This window comes from Narcine bancroftii, chromosome 12 (assembly GCF_036971445.1).
Source record: "Narcine bancroftii isolate sNarBan1 chromosome 12, sNarBan1.hap1, whole genome shotgun sequence".
NCBI classification, from domain to species: domain Eukaryota; kingdom Metazoa; phylum Chordata; class Chondrichthyes; order Torpediniformes; family Narcinidae; genus Narcine; species Narcine bancroftii.
In genome coordinates, this window is record NC_091480.1 from 15,508,226 (window position 1) to 15,528,136 (window position 19,911).

General features: G+C 37.1%; 1 protein-coding gene across 7 annotated transcripts in view; it reads right to left on the reverse strand.

Moving 5' to 3' along the window:
* Positions 1-19,911, reverse strand: part of LOC138746939 (ubinuclein-1-like) — a 50,313-nt gene that overhangs the window by 22,809 nt on the left and 7,593 nt on the right. For 4 of the 7 annotated variants that reach the window (XM_069905645.1, XM_069905647.1, XM_069905643.1 and 1 more), the window contains exons 2-10: positions 17,101-17,196; positions 13,905-14,000; positions 11,903-12,046; positions 10,678-10,784; positions 9,232-9,685; positions 7,525-7,595; positions 5,009-5,138; positions 1,384-1,428; positions 739-857 (exon numbers count right to left, since the gene is read on the reverse strand). In XM_069905645.1, coding sequence (XP_069761746.1) covers positions 739-857; positions 1,384-1,428; positions 5,009-5,138; positions 7,525-7,595; positions 9,232-9,685; positions 10,678-10,784; positions 11,903-12,046; positions 13,905-14,000; positions 17,101-17,196 — 1,262 coding nt within the window. The remainder of the gene's footprint in view (positions 1-738; positions 858-1,383; positions 1,429-5,008; positions 5,139-7,524; positions 7,596-9,231; positions 9,686-10,677; positions 10,785-11,902; positions 12,047-13,904; positions 14,001-17,100; positions 17,197-19,911) is intronic. The other 3 variants (XM_069905642.1, XM_069905644.1, XM_069905646.1) reach the window with 3 other exon arrangements.

Genomic DNA, 19,911 nt, shown 5'->3' on the forward strand with positions numbered 1-19,911 from the left:
TCTCCTTGACAAGGGATCCTTCCGACTGCTTGCAGCTGGGAGACAGTGGTGCGTGGTTTGAGAGGGAGAATTGGAGAGAAAAGTTGATATGGGAAGGTAAATAAGAAATAATTAAGAGAAGGGGGAGGGAGTTACCTGAAACAAGGATAATCGTTGTACTAATTTCATGTTGAGTGAATTTTTTTTTTCAACCCATGAGGTCAGTTCAGCTCCGAAAAAATTTTGGATAAATTAGGATTTTGGAGAATCTGATTTTGGACAATCGGAGTTGTACTGTACTTCATTCAGTTCAGGACACTGCACAATGGTAATACATGGATTAAAGGAAGGAGAGCTGGCACAGATAAAGTTTGCAATACTGTACCTTGAATATAGAAAAGCAGCAATGTTTCTTTCTATTAAAGTATTGATTAGGGGTAAGCCAGAAAGAAAACATTTTCTTTCAGAAAAAGGAACAACCTTGAGACTTCGTGCCAATGCTATTTAGGGGTAATGCTAGAAAGTGCACCATCAAAACCTGAAATGTTAAAAGTCTCAAAAAACTGCTGAGGATGGACCATTTGAAAGAATTTCAAAAAGCAAGAGTTGTAAAGGAGTACAGAACCAAGAGATAGTGGAGGCAAATTACAGATTGGCTAGAATAATCATCAGACATAGGATGCCCAGCTTTCGTTAATATCCAAGACTTGGCTCTGACAGAATTGTAGGAAAAATACCTTACTGCTACATGGAACATACTTGGCAATTTTGGCTTGACTATGAGCCTGGCAGTCATCCTGATACTTCAACATTTGATTTGGCATTGCTCTTCCAATTGCTTCTTTTAGTTTCTGTATAGGTTCCTTCAGTCGACCATCCTGTGAGAAAACATTTATATGCATGATTCACCTCTCTAAATCAGTTTGGCACTCGCAATTTGCTACCTGTTACTTATCAGCAACATATCACTGACCACTGATCCCCAATTCCAGAGAAAATTAGGACAATTTATCCTGCACAAACTCTACTCAGCATTAGAAACAGCATACATTAGAAAACACAGTTGTATAATAAACATTGATGTGACTTAGAACTGATCTTCTGCCACTTTTAGGAGCTCCAACATTTCATAACAAATTTGTTAAAACAACATTTTCTAATGAAACTGGCAAAATTAACATTGCACATTTGATGGATGACATTTGAATGGTCCCATCTAGAATATTAAATGAAAGATTTAAGTGTTTTTTAGAAAGATATATCTGGACACAATCCTTTTGAAGCTTACTCACATGTATTTGAAGATTATATTATCAAAAAAGTACAAATTAAAAATGATTTTTGCTTAGAATCCTTAAAATACATGATAATGTATTAGCTCGTAAATTCTATATAAATGCTCACCTGCGTAAAACATTGACCTGTCTTTACCAGCCATTTCGCCCCAGTCTGTAATTTTGTTTTAAAAGGACAGAAAATAATTAGTTGCTTAAAAGAGGTCCTACAACAGAATCAACGGGGCATAGCAATTGTTCCCCACTATGCTCATCTTGTCTGCATGTACCAAAGCAAGGTATACTTGCTGAACTAAAAGGTACTTTATATGCAGGCATATAAAACTTCAATTTTTGTGGAATTACACTGGTGGATCCTTTTCACAAATTCAGGACTCCACTTGTCCAAATTGCTAAACCCAATTCAACAATATTTCAATACAATAAATAACTAAAATTCTATTGCTTAATTTAAATGATATAATTTAATCTTTTAAGAAAAATGAGTATGAATGATGAGAAAAGTTTACAAAAATGAAATGATAGATGTTGCACTGCCAAACATCCCCCTTCAGAGCTAAAGTTCCCTGTTCAAGCAAACAGCACAAGATCCCATTTGGAGTCTGTTCCAATATTTCTCTCTGTACACTTTCACCTCTACCTCCTCCCTCAGCACCATTTGGAGGCCCAACCATTCCTTTCAAGTGAAAAAACACTTCACTGTGAATCTGCAGGGATCATTTACTGCATTCAGAGTTCCCAATGTGGCGTCCTCTACATCGGTAAGACTGGGAGATCGTTTAAGATTCTGAGAGGCATAGATAAGGTAAACAGCTAGTGCCTCCCCCCCCCCCCCACCAAAAAAGGCAGGAATAACAAACACCATGGGACATTTCTATAAAGTGAAAGGAGGGAAGTTTAGGGTAGACATTACAGCCAAGTTTTTTTTTAATGCACATAAAGAGTTGTGACTGCCTGGAATGCCTTCCCTGGGTGAGTTGAGGGGCACAATGTGGAGGCTGAAACATTAGGGGCATTTAAGAGACTCTTAGATAAACACATGGATGAAAGAAAAATAGAGAATTACAAGGTAGAAAGGGTTTAATACTTTTTTTGGTAGAAATATAGAGGCATACATTGAGGGCCTAAGACCTGTACTGTGCTGGATTGTTCAATGTTTTATTGAGCATCTTGAGTCTTTCTGCTGCAATAGCAAGGACTTCCCTTCCCTTCAGCCAGGTAAGGCACTAGGACCGAATGATTACACAGTGGAGATTTTTAAAAAAAGCCTTCGATGAGACTCTCTCCTTTCATTTATGTAAAGTCTTCACTGACTCTGGGACTTTAACCAAAGCATTTCGAGGCATCTATTTCATTAATTTCTAAAAAGGTTAAAGACCTAACTGATTGTGCCTCCTACAGGCTGATATCATAATTAAATATATATTCTAAAATTCTTTCAAAACTTTTAGCCAACAGACTAGAGAATATCCTAACTATAAGCGATTCCGCGGATTAACGAATCGCATTCTAACGAGGTTTCACTGTATTTAATTGCCCTTCGAGACACCAATGACGTTCAAGGTATCAAGACGGGTGATACGATACGTAACGTTTCATTATAAGGAAATGATTTATTAGATTATATTTTTGGCCCTACTTTCTGAATTCGGTAGTTTTATCAGGATACAAATTAAATCTTTATGAGTGAACTTTTTCCTATTAATAGGAGTAATTATACTATTAAATATTCTTTAAAGTTGTTAAAAACCAATTTACTTATTTGGGTGCAAAGTTAAGGTAGCCAACTTTAACTCATATGTTCTGGTCATGTTCAAAACTAGATAATTTCTGGAAAGGTGTCTTTGAAATCCTAACAGAAGTACTAGGATTAGAATTGCAACCAAATCTATTAACAGCGGAGACTGGGCATATGCCTGTTTCCGCACAGCGAATGAATGCCTTTTCATCATTATTGACTAGAAAACCCATATTACTTAAATGGAAGGATCCTAACCTACCTACGCTACTTCAATGGCTCTCTGTTATCATGTCACGTTTAAGTCTGGTGAAAATTAGGAGTCAGACATTTGATACATCTTTTAAATTAAAGGTTTGGTGTCCGTTTATTCAATATAGTACAACTCCAATTATCCAAAATCAGATTTTCTGAAATCATCAGTAATCCGAAATTTTTTTAAAAATTGAATAAATGAGGATATCCGAAACAAATCAAAAATCCTCATTTATCCAAAAATCTTCAGAGCTGAACTGACCGAGACCTTGGTGGAAGTGGCAGTGGGGCCAGCATTTTTTTTGGTGAGAATTAAACATTATTTTAATGCTTAAAAAGCTGTCCTTTGTTGTTTGTTTGTTGTTCAAACACTGTTACAAGTGATTTGCTGTTGCTACTGGGCTATTTTTAAAAAAAAAATTACCAATAATCCAAAAAAAGACGTTTATCCGAAATAGGCCCGGACCTGACCATTTTGGATAATCGGAGTTGTAATATATTTCCATATAGTTTAAGAATCATAATTTTATACTGGATTCTCTCTTGGTTCCTTATGGTAAATTTGGTTTTAACCTGGAAACCCTTTGTTTTCCTACTTTACTCTCAGAATGGACTGCCTAGTCCATTTTTTTTTGATTAGAGGGGATTTTGCAATAAAAATTAAAAAATTTTCTTTTCTTTTGCAAGAGGAAAAGGAATTTACGGTTAATATATATTTGTTAAATACTAATGTGCTCTTTTTCTTATACACTTGTAAATACATGACTGTAATGTAACCGTCCTCATTTGATATAACTCAATAAACAGATTGATACAGAAAGAAGCAAGGACTTCGCAGTAGCCAACCATTTCAATTCCATATACCACTCCTACACCGACCGGCATGTCTGTTCCTGGCTTCATGGACTGCCAAACTGAAGCCACCTGCAAACTGGAAGAACATCACTTTGTATACCATCTGGGCACTCTCCAACCAGATGGCATTAACATTTGACTTGTCTAATTTCCATGAACCTCTCTCCAAAATTTCTCTCTCCCTATCTATTTCCTTTTCTCCAACTCTCTATCCCCTCCTCTTCTTTTCCTTTCAGAGAGCTACCCTCTCCCCCATCACTTCTCACTTTTTCTTCTCTTCTCATCTGCAAGCACCTATAATCTGATATCCTGTGCTCCTTCCCCTGCCTCTTCCTTTCATTCTTCTCTTTCCCCACCTTTTTTTCCAAGCACCTGTCTATTTTTGCTTCTATCTGATGAAGGGTCCAGGTCCAAAATGTTTCCCCTTTACTTCCTATGGATGATGTGTGACCTACTGAGTTTCTCCAGCATGTCTGCATATTGCACAGAGTTAGCGGAGTTTTGGGTGATGCAAGTTTCAAAAAGGTATCGTAAAGATCAATCAGAGTAATGACACTGAAACAAAAGGTCTCCATGAAGGTTTCAGAAGCTGATGAGCAGCGGCCATGGAGGAGTTCAGTGATGCTCTGGAGGTTCTTGTTGACAAACATAGATCAATTTTTGCTAGTTGTATGACACATTGGATACTTAGAAATTTATAAACAAATGAAACTAGAGATAAAGATTTTTGTTAAATACGGAAAATATTAAACAGTTGTAATTATACACCTTTAGTAAGTTGCAGCTTCTAAAGACATCATGCAACCTCTTTTCCTAACCTCAAAACACAAATTATAGTTCCATAAATAGACTTTATAACTAAAATACAAGTTCCTATATTAGTTACCTGCTCATTCATGTGCAGTTTTTTTGCCCTTTTGACCAGTGTGTCCTTACTACATGGCAAGAAGGATGCCAGGTGCGCATAAACCCCAGAGCGGGCCTGACTATTCAATTCACGGGACTGTAGTTCAATACTGAAAGCACAAACACATTATAATCAATTAAGAGTGTGTACACGAGTATTCTAGATGGAAAACCTTGTTATTAAAACCAAAAATAACTCAAATTACAACAGCATCCAATTACAGGTGTAATGCATATTTCTGACACGAGAGGATTTTATTTTATTTGTGGTAGTTCAAATAGCATGAAGGTAGAGGATGTAAGAACTCTCAATTTATAACCTCTGGATTACAAACTATTACCTTTATTCCAAACACTTAAATAGCAAGAAACCACTTCTGAGACTCCAACAACTTCATTATTTTTAAAAACATATACAAGTGCGACTGGGTGATACACTGTTAGATTTTGCTGATACCTGTTCCTTGAGCAGCAGGATTGCGATTTGACAAATGAAACACAGGGTGTAACTGTATAAAACAGAACTCCAAAGTGAGTAGGTTACCCTGTAAACTTCTCCTGCAACTACACAAAATACATGCAAAAAATATCCAGCACACCGATGTACATATCCATATTAGTGACGTGGACTTTGAACGCATGATTCTGTTCACAAGTCTATCTATCTATTTATTTTAAATCACGTTTCCAAGAAAAATTTTTAATGAACAAGCAAATATCTGCCAAGCAAAGTCTGGAAATGGAAAAACATCATCACTTTTGTTTCTGCAACTAAACTAAATGTCTCCTTGGATACTGATGCCCTTGCAGATATCACTAGACAATCAAGATTTTTCTTCCTGAACACTTTGAAAGTATTTTATACATCATCTTAAAAGTTTTTTATATCTTAAAAGATATAACCTATCTTTCAGTCATATTTTAAGTCTACTTCAAGCATACAAAGCCACGAAGTGCAACTTATCATTGAAAATTTATTTTCTGCATTCATACTTGGACTTCTTCCCTGCCGATCGTGGTGGAGTCAGCGACAAACATGGTGAAAGGTTTCACCAGGACTTGTTTGTGACCATGGAAAAGCGGTATGAGGGGAACTGAAATCCATCAATGCTGGATGACTATTGCTGGACACTGATACAAGAGACATCAGAAGCTAAGTGCAAACAAAAATAAGTGGCAAAACATTTTTAGGTCAGCTGACCTAAAGCAATATGCCAGCATCATTATGTGATTAAATATGCTAAATTCAATAAAAGTTAATTTAATGTTTCTCCAACTTCCTACGTGATACAGAAAATCAGAAATGATCTTTGTGTTCTGCTTGAGGTTGATATCATAATCCTGATTTTTTTTTCAGGAAGCAAACCTTTTGAAAAAACCTGTCCAGAATATTTTGACATGAACAAATATGGCAAATCAATATTATATATTGATAACATCGAATCCACGCTGCTGAAGATCAAACTGCGCTGGGTAGGTCACGTCTCCAGAATGGAGGATCATCACCTTCCCAAGATCCTGTTATATGGCGAGCTCACCACTGGCCACCGTGACAGAGGTGCACCAAAGAAGAGGTACAAGGACTGCCTAAAGAAATCTCTTGGTGCCTGCCACTTTGACCACCGCCAGTGGGCTGATCTCGCCTCAAACCGTGCATCTTGGCGCCTCACAGTTCGGCGGGCAGCAACCTCCTTTGAAGAAGACCACAGAGCCCACCTCACTGACAAAAGACAAAGGAGGAAAAACCCAACACCAACCCCAACCCACCCATTTTCCCTTGCAACCGCTGCGTCCGTGTCTGCCTGTCCCGCATCGGACTTGTCAGCCACAAACGAGCCTGCAGCTGACGTGGACATTTACCCCTGCATAAATCTTCGTCCGCAAAGCCAAGCCAAAGAAAAGATTGATAACATTATATAAACGTTTACTTTTTTTAAAACTGAAAATAAGTGTTTCTTGTAAACTTTCCCTTAGAAAATTTTAATTTTAAAATGGTTAATTTTAAGCCAGTAGACTGCAAGCCTCAAATTGAACACTATTGTTAATCTCAGACATTTTCCAGTTGTCCTTTCTAATTTGGTTACAAAGAGTTGTTTTTTTCCTTTCATTTTTGATAAGAAACAACTGCAGTGAAGTTACAGCATAAAAATAGGCCATAAAATGCAAAACTTCCTCCCACTCTAAATGATTGAATAGGATTAGCATTAGCTTTGATTTCCTTTCTCCAATGTACTCATCAAACTTTCCTTTATAAGCATCACCTGTATTGTTCAAGGACGTACTGGTGACCATCTTCAATAAATTTTCCAGTTTTAAGCTGTTCAAAGTGATAACATATTATTTGGATATTATTTAAACATATTATGTAAAGCCATCCAAATTTTAACTGATTAGGTCAAACATTTTTTTTAAAATGAGAAATGCATACATTTAAAAAATATATAGCTGATTTCCACAGCTTTTTTTTTTAAAACAAAAATATTAGATCACACTTACTTTAACAGAATATTGTTGACATCCTGCGTGAAGAATTTCTGCTTTCCCTCTCCTTCCGAGGCTTTGGCAGCCTAGAAGACAAAAATAGCACCAGCAAATTTCCCCCATTGTTACTTCCAGTCGCTTCTAAAGTCTATTTTTATTGAGTAAAGAATTGGAGCTTCTGACTATCCTCCGTACCAGCTTGTCATATATGAAACTTCAGAGCAATCAAGGAACATAGAAGGGAAAGAAAAATGTCAATTTAGAAGCTTCCTAGTTACTTGACTTCTAGAAATCATCTCAAAATAAAAAGAATGCATCTATAATGATCAATTATCTGAATTATTTGAACCTTTGGTGCAATTGTTTAATGAAATCAGAAAAGGTCGACACAATCCTGCAGTACAATGGACCAATCAACTTAACAGCCCCATGAATACCCACTGGATTTGAGCACTTGACAGCAGTACAGTTGGCGCTAATAACAAGAGCAGCATACAATATCCCAGGTGACACACACAAAAAAAATTGCTGGAAGATCTCAGTGGTTCAAACATCTCTGGCAGTAGTTAACCTTTCCTCAAGTAATCATTTACTAACCACAAAGCATCCTATACCGTAGGTATTCTGTGGTTCGTGAGGGATAACTTCAGCTTAGCTGGCATGTGGAAAGAAAAAGGTTGAGAACCACTGATCTATGGAGCAGGTGTAGTAAAACTGTCAATGTTTCAGGTGGAATTGTCAAAGGACGATAGGTTAGTACAGTAAAAGATGAGGAACAGAGGAACTCTATGTTCCATTTGGAGGGAGGGAAGTTGAAAGCAGATATTCGAGAAACAAAGGAACTACAAAGGTGGGCTCCATCAACCCTAGGAGATGGGAAGCTATGCTTCCTGAAAATGTCCTGGAATGGAAGGCCTCATTTTGAAAACAAATGCAGCAGATGGAGTCAGTAGCTTTACAGCAGATGTCAGTGGTCAGTTTGTCTTCCAAGATGGAGAGAGAGAGATCTTTTGGACAGTTAGACAGTTTCAATTGGGTGGTTCTTTTATATATGGAATAAATTCTTTAGATCAACTTTAAAATGAACATCTCATTCATACTATATGTATATGTATTTAGAAGCAACCACAGATGGTGGCGTCAACATATCCCAAACGCATCACTTCCTCCACAACCTTTCACAGCTAAATCAATGGAACTCCTGACTCAGTTGGCAGAATGCTTCTTGCAGACTTCACAATTCAAAACAGTGAAGGGGTGGTAGAAAGGCTATTATATAGGACACAGCTTTCAATCACCTTAGTATCTGAGAATAAAGCACAATCCTGACCCCATGCAAAGATATATCACAGTATATTAAAACTTGCATCACATTTTACCCAAGCCTTGGTGATCCAGTCCTCAAAACTAAGGTGCACAATTCTACTCCTCTCCCCCCCCCCCCAATTGCCTGTGGGACTGGAAGCTTTAAGAATATTTCCGCGGCAACATGATGGTGAAAACATAGCAGTGGAATTACTAGAGCTGGTTAGCGTCCATAACTTGAAATCTAATTTCGCAAACTATGGATTCATGTGACATGCACTCCCTTACAGTTGTGGACATTCACAGGATTTTCTTTGAAGGTGCAAGCTTGGACACATTGACGTAGAGCATCTCACATGCACCAATTTCTTTTGTGGATGAATTATTTCTTCTTTCCCCATATCATTATGATCTTACCCGCGTTAGTTCTTTGATGCATTTTTCTAGCAGCCAAGGAAGTCCTTCAGGCAGCGTGGGGACCTGCTTCGGTAGCTGTCCCGTGGTTGCCTGCTGCAGAAGAGGATCACTGCCGTCGTCAAAATCATCCAGGGGACTGCCTGGGGGCGAGTCATTCAAAAAATGGTCAAGATCTATTTCCAGGTCCACAGTGCTGGCAACATGCAGAAGATCAACATCATTAGAAGATCCAATAAGTGAAAGCAAAGGGTCCGAAACATTATTCATTGAGCTGCTTTCCATTTTGTGAGGAGCGACAGCTGCATTCTGTAATAATGGCCAACTCTTCACGTCATCTCGTCTCTTCAAGGCTTCCTTCTCCTTCTCAAATTTTTTTAACATTTCTCTCACACCCAATGCCCCCATGTACTTTTTCTTTTTCTTTTCTTTATTGACATTCAGAGGCGTAATCCTGCTGATCAGAAAACGTTAAATATCAGCGAGTAAAATCAACAAGGACACCCAGCAATGTTTCAACCCGACATCGCTACATACTCAGCAACAGGAATTCTCAGATCAAAACACCGATCGATTAAGGAATCAAGAAAAACATTTTTTTTTACATGAAGCATTGCACGACGTGAACAGTCAACATCTTCAAGCTCTTCAGGAGTTCTTTCATTCAAATTGTTTGTTATTTATGGGGAAGGAGTGGGTATGAAGTGTTTGCATGTGTCACACTGCCTCACAAAATTCTACTTTTGCCACCAGAAGAAAATTTAATTCTGAAGGCAAAGTACCGTCAAAGAATTTCCACCCATATAATGCTCATTGGTAAAATTTGGATAACTGAATTAAGTTTTGGAAAAAAAAAAGTACCTGTTAATTTAACTTCTTTAGATAGATCTCTCCGAGGTAGGAACAAAATGCTTGTGATGAACATTTAATGCCCAGAGAATTTTTTTTAAAAAATGTTATATAATGTTACAGTATATGTAGGCTCCATTATACTGGTCATTCTTCTGAACAGTTAATGGCTTAGCTGCAAAAGTAAATTCCACTTTTGTTCATCTTGCACCCGAGTTTGAGATAATGACAACAAAATACAAACAAGTTGGGCAGCACTGTTGGTTAGTGCAATGTTTTTACAGTGCCAGTGATCGGGACCGGGGTTAAAATCCTGCTCTGTCTGTAAGGAGTTTGTATGTTCTCCCCATGTCTGCGTGGGTTTTCCCTGGGGTCTCCGGTTTCCTCCCCTCAATTGAAACATATTTGGTTGAAAATTGGGCAGCATGGACTCATGGGCCAAAATGTCTAAATTTAAATTTTCAAAAAGTTATTGCAACAACATAGAAGAATAACTCTTGGATCTTCAAATTAAATGATGACATTACTAATTCTGTGAATTGTTACTACTGTATTGCCTCTTTGATATCATATATTTTAAAAAAAATCATTATCACTTACCCAGCCTGTTTAGAAATCTTTGATTTTTGAGATTTCTTGTCTTTCTCATGCCCATCTTCTTTTTTTCTTTTCTTTATTTTTTCATTTCCTTCTTTTAACTTCCGTTTCTTTTAAAAAACAAAAAAAAACGAGACAGTGAAGTTACTAAGTGAACCAAGATGAAATGATTGAAATCCCAATGCAATGATTTTGATGTGTGTGCTAATAGCTTCAAGAATTATGAATCTTGTGTTTTGCAAAGAACACAAAGTATCAGTCTTTATTAGTAATTTTGAAATGTACATCTCGGATAAATATGATGCATACTATAAATACAATATTAATTCTTGAAAAATATTTTAACTTTCATTCGATTAACAAGTTTGGTCCTAAAAATTGGTGTTCTCAACATTTAGGTAATATACTGTTTCAAGGACTGGATAGGAAGTCAGCTTGTTAGGGAGCAAGGGTTTGCAAAAGAAAAATTCTCAGGTAATGAAAAAAATTCAATAACTTGCTACAGAGAATTAAGATAATTTTGTTGCATATAAACTTTAAGTTATTCAATGAAACTCCAGCATCACTTAGAAGTTTTATATATGGTTACAAATTACTTAGTTCATAACTCAATGTACACACTGTCCCTTTGTTTATCTAATTTTGCTTGACAAGGAAAACTAGGTTCAAAATTTCTAAGTGCAAATAAACCAGTTTTAAGACTTTAGCCCGGGAAATCCTTTTGCTATTTTGTACAATCTGGGTATATATTTGTATTTTTATCAATAGGATGCTTGTGGTGCTTGACAATAATAGGTTGAATCAAATCCAGGTAAACTAAGACCATTCTCACTGGAGCAGAAAAGCCACAGTAAGAAGCCATTTTTTAAATGTACAAATGTAGATTTAAAGTTGGTGGGATTATTTATCCATTTACCTCCCAAAAGCCACTCAGACACAATGATCATAATCACCTCCTTCTGTGCTCTGAATTTTTATTATTCGACATTCAAATAGATTCTTTTAATAGTGATATTATAGGATACAAACTTATGCAAGGGAAGATACGTTTATTTAGAGCTTTTTAGCTGAAACAAGAAATTATATGGCTCTTTCATCATACGTGATTATTGATCAACCTTTATTGAAAGACTTGCATGTTCTCCCTCTGAAGAAAGAAAGTTAACAATCCAAGGAATGACAACAATCTTACTTTAAGGAATACATCATGTAATTTATTTTATCTCACCTTTGGCAATTTCATCTTTTTCTTGTCCATTAAAAAGTCATCATCCCCATCCGATTCAGATGCTTGACGGAATTGTAACGTTCCACTATTAATGTAAAAGCCACCCAGCTTAGTGGTCAAGGAGGCTGGAACAAGTTCATCGTACTAGAGCCGGTAAAAGAAAAAAAAAAGGACATTAGGTTGCCAGGCTATTCAAATCAAAGATAAACTTTCCATTTCCAAATTTTTTTGAGTAGAGACTGTTTCAAATCAATGAATAAGCCTCAAAATTCCCACAGATTTCGATAATGCAAATTTCCATATATGCCGGTGTATAAGGCGACTCTTGTACAAGACGCTCCTGAGAATTTCCATTTACAAGTGTATTGATGCTGTCACAATATTTTAAAAGCAAATTACACAAGTAAAGGTTTAAATTCTATTAGCAAATTTCAAAATAAACCACCGTTAGCTCCTTTACCAGGCCGTTTAAAGCCTGCACCGAACCGACGGCAATCGGATGATCCCCAGGGGGAAGCACTAAGACTTTGCTGTCAAGATTTGGATTTTATACTTGGTGTATAAGATGGCCCCTGGTTTTGGGGTGACATTTTTAACTTTTAAGTCTCATCTTATGCACTGGAAAATACAGTACTTTTGTAATTTGAGAAAGAATGGAGAGAAAAAAAATTCTTTATACATGTTCATGATGGCAGAGTTTATTCAAAGTTACAGTATTTATTACATGCAGGCTTTGGAATCTCCATCAGTACTGGAGCACCACAGGGCTGCGTTTTTATAGCCCCTTGCTCTACTTGCTGTACACCTATGACCATCTGGCTGGATGACAACACCACCATCTACAAATTCGCTGACAGTACCATAATAGCAGGTTATATGAAAAGTGGCAATGAGTCAACATACAGGACAGGAGGGAGACTGAAAACTTGGCGGAATGGTGCATCAACAACAACCCCAGTCTGTCACCAAAACAAAGGAGCTAATTGTTGACTTCAAAAGGGAAAACCAGAGGTGTACGATCTAGTGATTATTGGCGGGATCAGGGGTGGAAATTTAAGTTCTTGAGAGTAACCATCTCGGACATTCCTTCCTGGACCCAACACACTAATGGCATCGCAAAGAAAGCACATCAGGGCTTCCATTTTCTCAGGAGCTTGTGGAGGTTTGGTATGACATTGGAAATCATGGGAAATTTCTACTGATGTGCAGGAAAGTGTGCCGACTGGCTACATCACAGTCTGGTGAAACAAATACCCCCTGAACGTAAAGCCCTACAAAAAGTAGTGGACACAGCCCAGGAAATTTCAGGCAAACCCTCCCCACCAGTGAGAATATCTATAAGGAACAGTGCCGTCAGACAGCAGCACCAATCATCAAGGATGGACGTCACACAACACAAACTATTCTTTCTGCTACCATCAGAAAAGGGTATAGGTGCCACAAGACTCATGCCACCAGGTTCAGGAACAGTTGCTACCCTCTGCACCGTCAGATACCTCAACAATAAATTAAATCAGGACTCATTTAAGGACTTTTCCACTTTACTGATTTATCCCCCTCTCTGTATTGCCACTTGCTTACATTTCTTTATTTGTTACATGCATACGTTGCATACAGTTTTTTTTTTTAACTACCTCGGTTGCAGAATAAAGAATCTCAGGGTTGTATGTGATGTCACAACTGTGTTTATTTTTGAAACGTGTCAATCTTCTTGGCCTTTGCACTTACGGGGAGGGTTTAAACGTCACATGAACATAGTAAAAAATATTGAAAAGAATAGAAGAGACCACATAAAAATATGAAGTGATTGCTCTGGGAAACTGACCCACTGTGGCAGAAGTGAAGTCTGCTTCAAATGTATTTTATCAAATCCAGAGTAAAGAATTCAATTTCTTTAGTGCTTTTTATCTCCTCAAGCAATCTTAAAGTACTTCAAACCTAGTTAATACTTCTGGAAAACTATCTCTGTTGCTCACAATATTAATTAATAACTTATACTTACAGCTTCTGAGTTATCTATAAATGGATCTGTTTCATCATATCCATAACCCATGTCGATAAGATCTTGGATACGATCCTTCCTACGTTTTTTGGGGCCCTAAAATGTAAAAACTATACATGAACAGACATCATTAATTGTAATGGTGTTCATTTGTTAATCAATCAGATTTCATTGTTACTTAATATAGTTACGGGAAAACCAAATTTTGAATGTAGTTCTACTGTAACCTAACAGTTCACAGACTTTTGAAATGAGATTTTGTACATCTAGTAACAAAATACACCTAAGTTAGAGTGCAAGTTCAAACCACACTCTAGTCCTGGCAGCTGGAGACCATAGTTCTGAATTAAGGGTGGATATTCAGCCCTAATAATACAAAAGAAATCCAATTTAAAATGTGGGTTGCAAAAATCATTATGCTTATGTCACATTAGTTGATACAAGATTAGGGTGGAATATAACAATAACCTTGCAGCTTGTTAATGAGGTTGTGATAACTTTCAACTAATTAATGGAATCTCTTTAGGAAAAACTTGATAACACAATAATTCAATAATAACTGGAAGGAAGATCGAACAAGTTTAGAAATAACCATGGAAGTGAAATGACACAGAATTTAAATTTATCACAACTAAATAATTTTAACTAAACTAAAATAGTGCCTTTTTTGTTCTTATTATTTTTTTAATTGGAGTGGACTTCTAACAACTTAATAACAACTACGGTCAGAGAAGCAATTGCACTTTTGGTTGGGTATTTCAAGAAAAATTAAGGGCCACTTTTAAACATGCAGTTCAGAAGCACATCACTAGAACTTGACAATAAGTTACATTTACATTTCAAGAAAACCAAGTTTCAGTCTTTACATTGTTTTATTGCCGTGAACAATAGGCCACATGTGCATACTCTAAGAGCTGCTATACCTCAGGAGTACTTGGAATGCTTTCTAAATATTTTTCCTTTTCATTTTTTCTATTCTTTTCTAAAAGCTGGGGGGGGCGAAAAAGCAGCATTCATTATTCATCCCTAACTGTGATGGCCACTTTTATCAATCGAGTTACAAATTATCCACATTAAGAACATAAGAACACAAAAAATAGGAGTGGGAGTAGACAACATTCCAGCCCATCAAGCCTGCTTTGCCATTCAGAGATCATGGCCCATCTAATGAAGGCTCATTTCCACCAACCTGCCTTTTCCTTACATAATTCTCCGACTGCGCAAAAATGTATCCAACCTGGTCTTAAATATTTTTACCGAGGTAGCCTTCACTGCTTCAATGGACAGCAAATTCCATAGATTCACTACCCTCATAGAAAAGTAGCTGTTCCTCATCTCCATCCTAAATCTACTACTCTGAATCTTGAGGCTATGTCCCCTCGTTCTGGTCTTCCTCACCAATGGAAACAACTTACCTACCTCTATCTTATCTATGTTTTTCATATAAAATTTCTACAAGATCCCCTCTCATTCTTATAAATTCCAGCGGAGTACAGACCCTAAAGACTCAATCTCTCCTTATAGGCTAACCCCCTCATCTCTGGAATCAACGTGGTGGATCTCCAACAAACCTAGTACATCCTTCAACAAGTAAGGAGATCAGAACTGTACACATTACTCCAGATGAGGTCTCACCAGTACCTTGAGAAGATGCAGCATAACCTCCCTGCTCCCAAACTCAATCCTTCTGGCAATGAAGGCCAACATTCCATTTGCCTTCTTGATCGCCTGCTGTACCTGCAAACCAACTTTGACACTCCCATGTCCTCCTACATGGCAGCCTGCTGCAATCGCTTGCATTTTTCCTTCCAAAGAAGATAACCTCACATTTATCAACATTGTCTCTCAGCAGACTTTCCGTATTCTCTATACAATTTCTTTTTCTACTCAATGTAGTATCATCAGTAAACTGAGATACATTGCAGCAAATCTGGAGCAATAAAGATCAAACAAGACAAGGATACCCTGTCTTTAGTAGACATTCACAAACCAAATAAGTTTTACAACAATTTGAATTCTCCATCTGCAACAGGTGAATTAAAAACATCTCTTGGACTCTCCATTATCTCCCCACTACCACAATACCACTAAACAAAAAACATGGGTCACTGGATTCAGACCTGTAGCAGGCCAGGTTAATACAAATTTGTCTTTGTGTGGCTATATAGTAGCCCTTATGATGGGGAAAGAATGTTTGAAGGACTGGACAACCCAATATATGCATGAGCCTGTTACGTCATGGAAAACATGTACAACTTAAAAGACAATTAAAGTCATTCCACAGTGAATGGCACAGAATCATTACTCCCTCTCTTTCCTCCTTCCCCCTCTCCCCCCCAAAACAGTGGCAGAGGAGCAAAGCTGGTAGAGTTGCTGCCATAAAGCACTCCAACAATCATGGTTCAATCCTGATCTCTGAAGCTGTGTGGATCCAACTAGTTCTCCTTGTAACCATATGTACTTTCTCCAGGTGTTCCAGCTTCCAACCACAATCCAGACATGTGATTTGGAAAGTTGATTAGTCATTGTAAATTTGCTTTCATGTAGGTGAGAGTTAGAATTGGGAATAGACATGTGGGAGGGGAAAGATGGTGGCTTGCTGGGACTGTAGGAGAATAAAATGCAAATAGTGTAGAGAGGGGATGGATTATTACTGGGTACTCAGAGAGCTGAAGAGCCATTTTCTTATACATTACCATGACTAATTGTTTCATAATTAATGAGTTTATTATACTCACAAGAATATTGTATGTATACTCAAAATTCTTACTTGTAAACAAGTATTTACAAGCAAAAAACTCTAATGGTAAATGTAAAGTTAAAATATGGAAAGAGATAAATGCAAGATATAGATAATAAATATTCGCAATGACAAGAGTGTAAGAAAAAATGGTGTTTCAATAGTGCAGATGTGTCTTTGTTGTATCAGAGTAGTTTATTAGCATAGTAAGGGGTGGCTCAAGAGCTAGATTGCCATAAATAATCCATTTTCTCTCCTTTTTAGAAAGTGGCATGCCCTGAATTTGCAAATGATGAGCCATGCAGTAACAAATTTAGTTAACTTTGTATTTGATAAACTGATGAATATTACCTTTAAATTCCCCAAATCCTCCAAATAGAAGTGAAGGAATTACCTCAAACTCTATTTTGTTTACTTACTAGCATTAATACATGACACAAGGAAACCAGAACTCACATATTTTTCTTCATATTTCTTTGCCAAGGTCTCAATTTCTTCTTCTTCCCTTTTGCCATCATTAAAAGGGGTACCAAGATACTTAGCTGCATCTTTCTACAATTAAACAATATCAAAATCAACACTCCATATAGAGCATGGAAATATGTGATGTGTCATAATTTTACAGGATTAAGACTTTTTCCAAATTGTTCTAATGTTCTGCACTTTATCATTACTGTTCATGATGAATTTCCATGGCCAGTGGCTTTCTGGAATCTGCCACTAGATGGGGCATGAAGAAAATTCAATATGTTGTCGAGTCAATTGCCATTAAAAATGAAAAGGATACCACATTCGCAACATGTGACGTCAGCCACCTTGTGCATGCACAGGGCATCATGTATACACATATTTAAATTTGATGATTCTTTATATTTCAAAGACATGTTATATATACAGGTGAATATTACCAAAGCCAAGGAGCTGATTGTTCACCTCACGAAGGGAAAACCAAAGATGTACGATCCAGTGATCATTGGGGAATCAGAGGTGGAGAGGGTGAGCAAGTTTTAAGTTCTTGAGAGTCCCCATCACTGAGGGTCTTTCCTGGACCCAACGCACAAATGGCATTGTGAAAAATGAATGTCAGCGCCTCGACTTCCTCAGGAGTTTGTGGAGGTTTAGTATGACGCCGGAAACCATGGGAAATTTCTACAGATGTGTGGTGGAAACTATGCTGACCTGCTGCATTATGTTCTGGTATGGGAACACCGATAGCATTGAACATAAAGCCCTCCAAAGGAAGTGGACCCAGCCTAGGACATTACAGGCAAAACTTTCCCCACCATTAAGAACATCTGCAAGGAACACTGCCATTGGAGAGCAGCAGCAATCATCAATGATCCATTCCACCTAGCACACATTCTGTTCTCACTGCTACCATCAAGAAGTCTAGGTGCCACAAGACTCACACCACCAGGTTCAGGAACAGTTGCTACCCTCTGCATCATCAGATACCTCAACAATAAATTCAATCAGGGTCTCATTTAAGGACTCTTGTACTTTCTTGATTTCCCCCCCCCCCCTCTGAATAGCACAGTTTGTGTTATATTTCTTTATTTGTTTACACGTGTATCTTGTGAATTTATTTTGCACTACCAATAAGTGGTAACTCTGCCTCACTTTCAGGAAAATAATGCTCGGGGTTGTGATGGCCTGTATGTACTCTGACAATAAATCAGAAATCTGAACTTATCTAGGATTACTGCATAGGTTACTTAAACTGTACATAGTAGCACTCTGCTTGCACCTCCAAGTCGTCAGAGGTAGGAGAAAAGCCACAAAATCCGCAAAGCATTGTCGGCTTTTCTGGTCACAAAGAAACTGAAATATTGCTTTGTCAACAGTCCACTAGTTGCGATTATTTCAGTGATCAGATTAGGTTGAATAGTTTTGTGCTCTTATTTTCAATCCACTTTTGTTCTTTATTACTGAAATGCTGAATAAACATCTAAGTGAAATGTCCAAGCAAACTAAGAACCAGACAATAAATGCTCACCAGCAAATTACACAGCATATTTTACAAAAATAAGATCAAATACTGCAAACAGCAAGATTCACAAATTTGGTACCTTGATCAAATCACCAGATTATGAACATTAAACATTAAAAATTAAGCATTATTTTCAGTTTGCCATACTCTACTTCATGACAATGTCACTGATTCAAAGCAAGGTACCACAATATGTAACTACATACAACTCATAACTCAGCCAACACAAAACTAAATAAGGCTTTGGAGCAGACAAATGATAAAAGTAGCTGTTTAAAAAGCAAGCAGTATATTCATCAAACAATTTACATAAAATAAGTGAAGCATTTGGCATTGCACACCTTTTTCTTCTAATATACCTACACTAACTTCTAAGACTTCCTCCATTTCTTGGAAACAAAAGTGATTTCACCAAGGGAAAAGAAAAATAATCATTGTGCACTGTCAATATAAAGTTATTTTTACTTCGCTGTAAAAATCGACATGGATTAAAGAGAAAGTTTTCACTCTTTTTACAAATTTCTTCAAGTTTAAAACATATTTTATATCCACGAGTATCTGTCTCAACCTTAAACTGCACGGTACTACGAAATTAAATTCAGAAAAATATTGTTCTTAAAAGAGATCATAATCGAGATGCCTTCAAAAAATTAAATAGCTATATTATAACATATCACAACAATGTAAATAGGAATAGGAGTTGGCCATTTGGCTAACTCTCTCTATAATTATTGATTTAAAAATATCGGAGTTTTGAATACATTCAAGCATTCAATCCCCAGAGCCTTCTAAAGATTCAAACCTTTTGAGAAAGAAATTCTTAATCTCTGTCTTCAATGGACATACCCTTAATCTGACACTATGTGGTCTAAATCAAGACACTAACAAGTGGGAAAAAGCAATTATCTTGTCATAACATTCAATCTTGCACATTTTGGCATCATCCTCCTTCATTTGACTAAATTCCAGGAAGTACAGATGCAACTTTCAATTGTTCTACAAAAGACAATATTCCATATCCAGGTTTATGCTAGTGAACTTTCACTGATCTGCAATAAACAATTTTCACACAGCATTTTTGATGCAATCTCATTAGTGTCTACTACAGTCGTAATAATTCTTCCCTACTTGTATACTCCCAATAACCTGTTGCACACTTATTCAATAATGTCGAGGAAATGCATTGTATTCAGATTCTACCTGAATCTCCACTTAGCTACTTTTATATGTAACCTCAAGCAGCAATGGATCTATGTTGTTCACACATTACAGTCTTT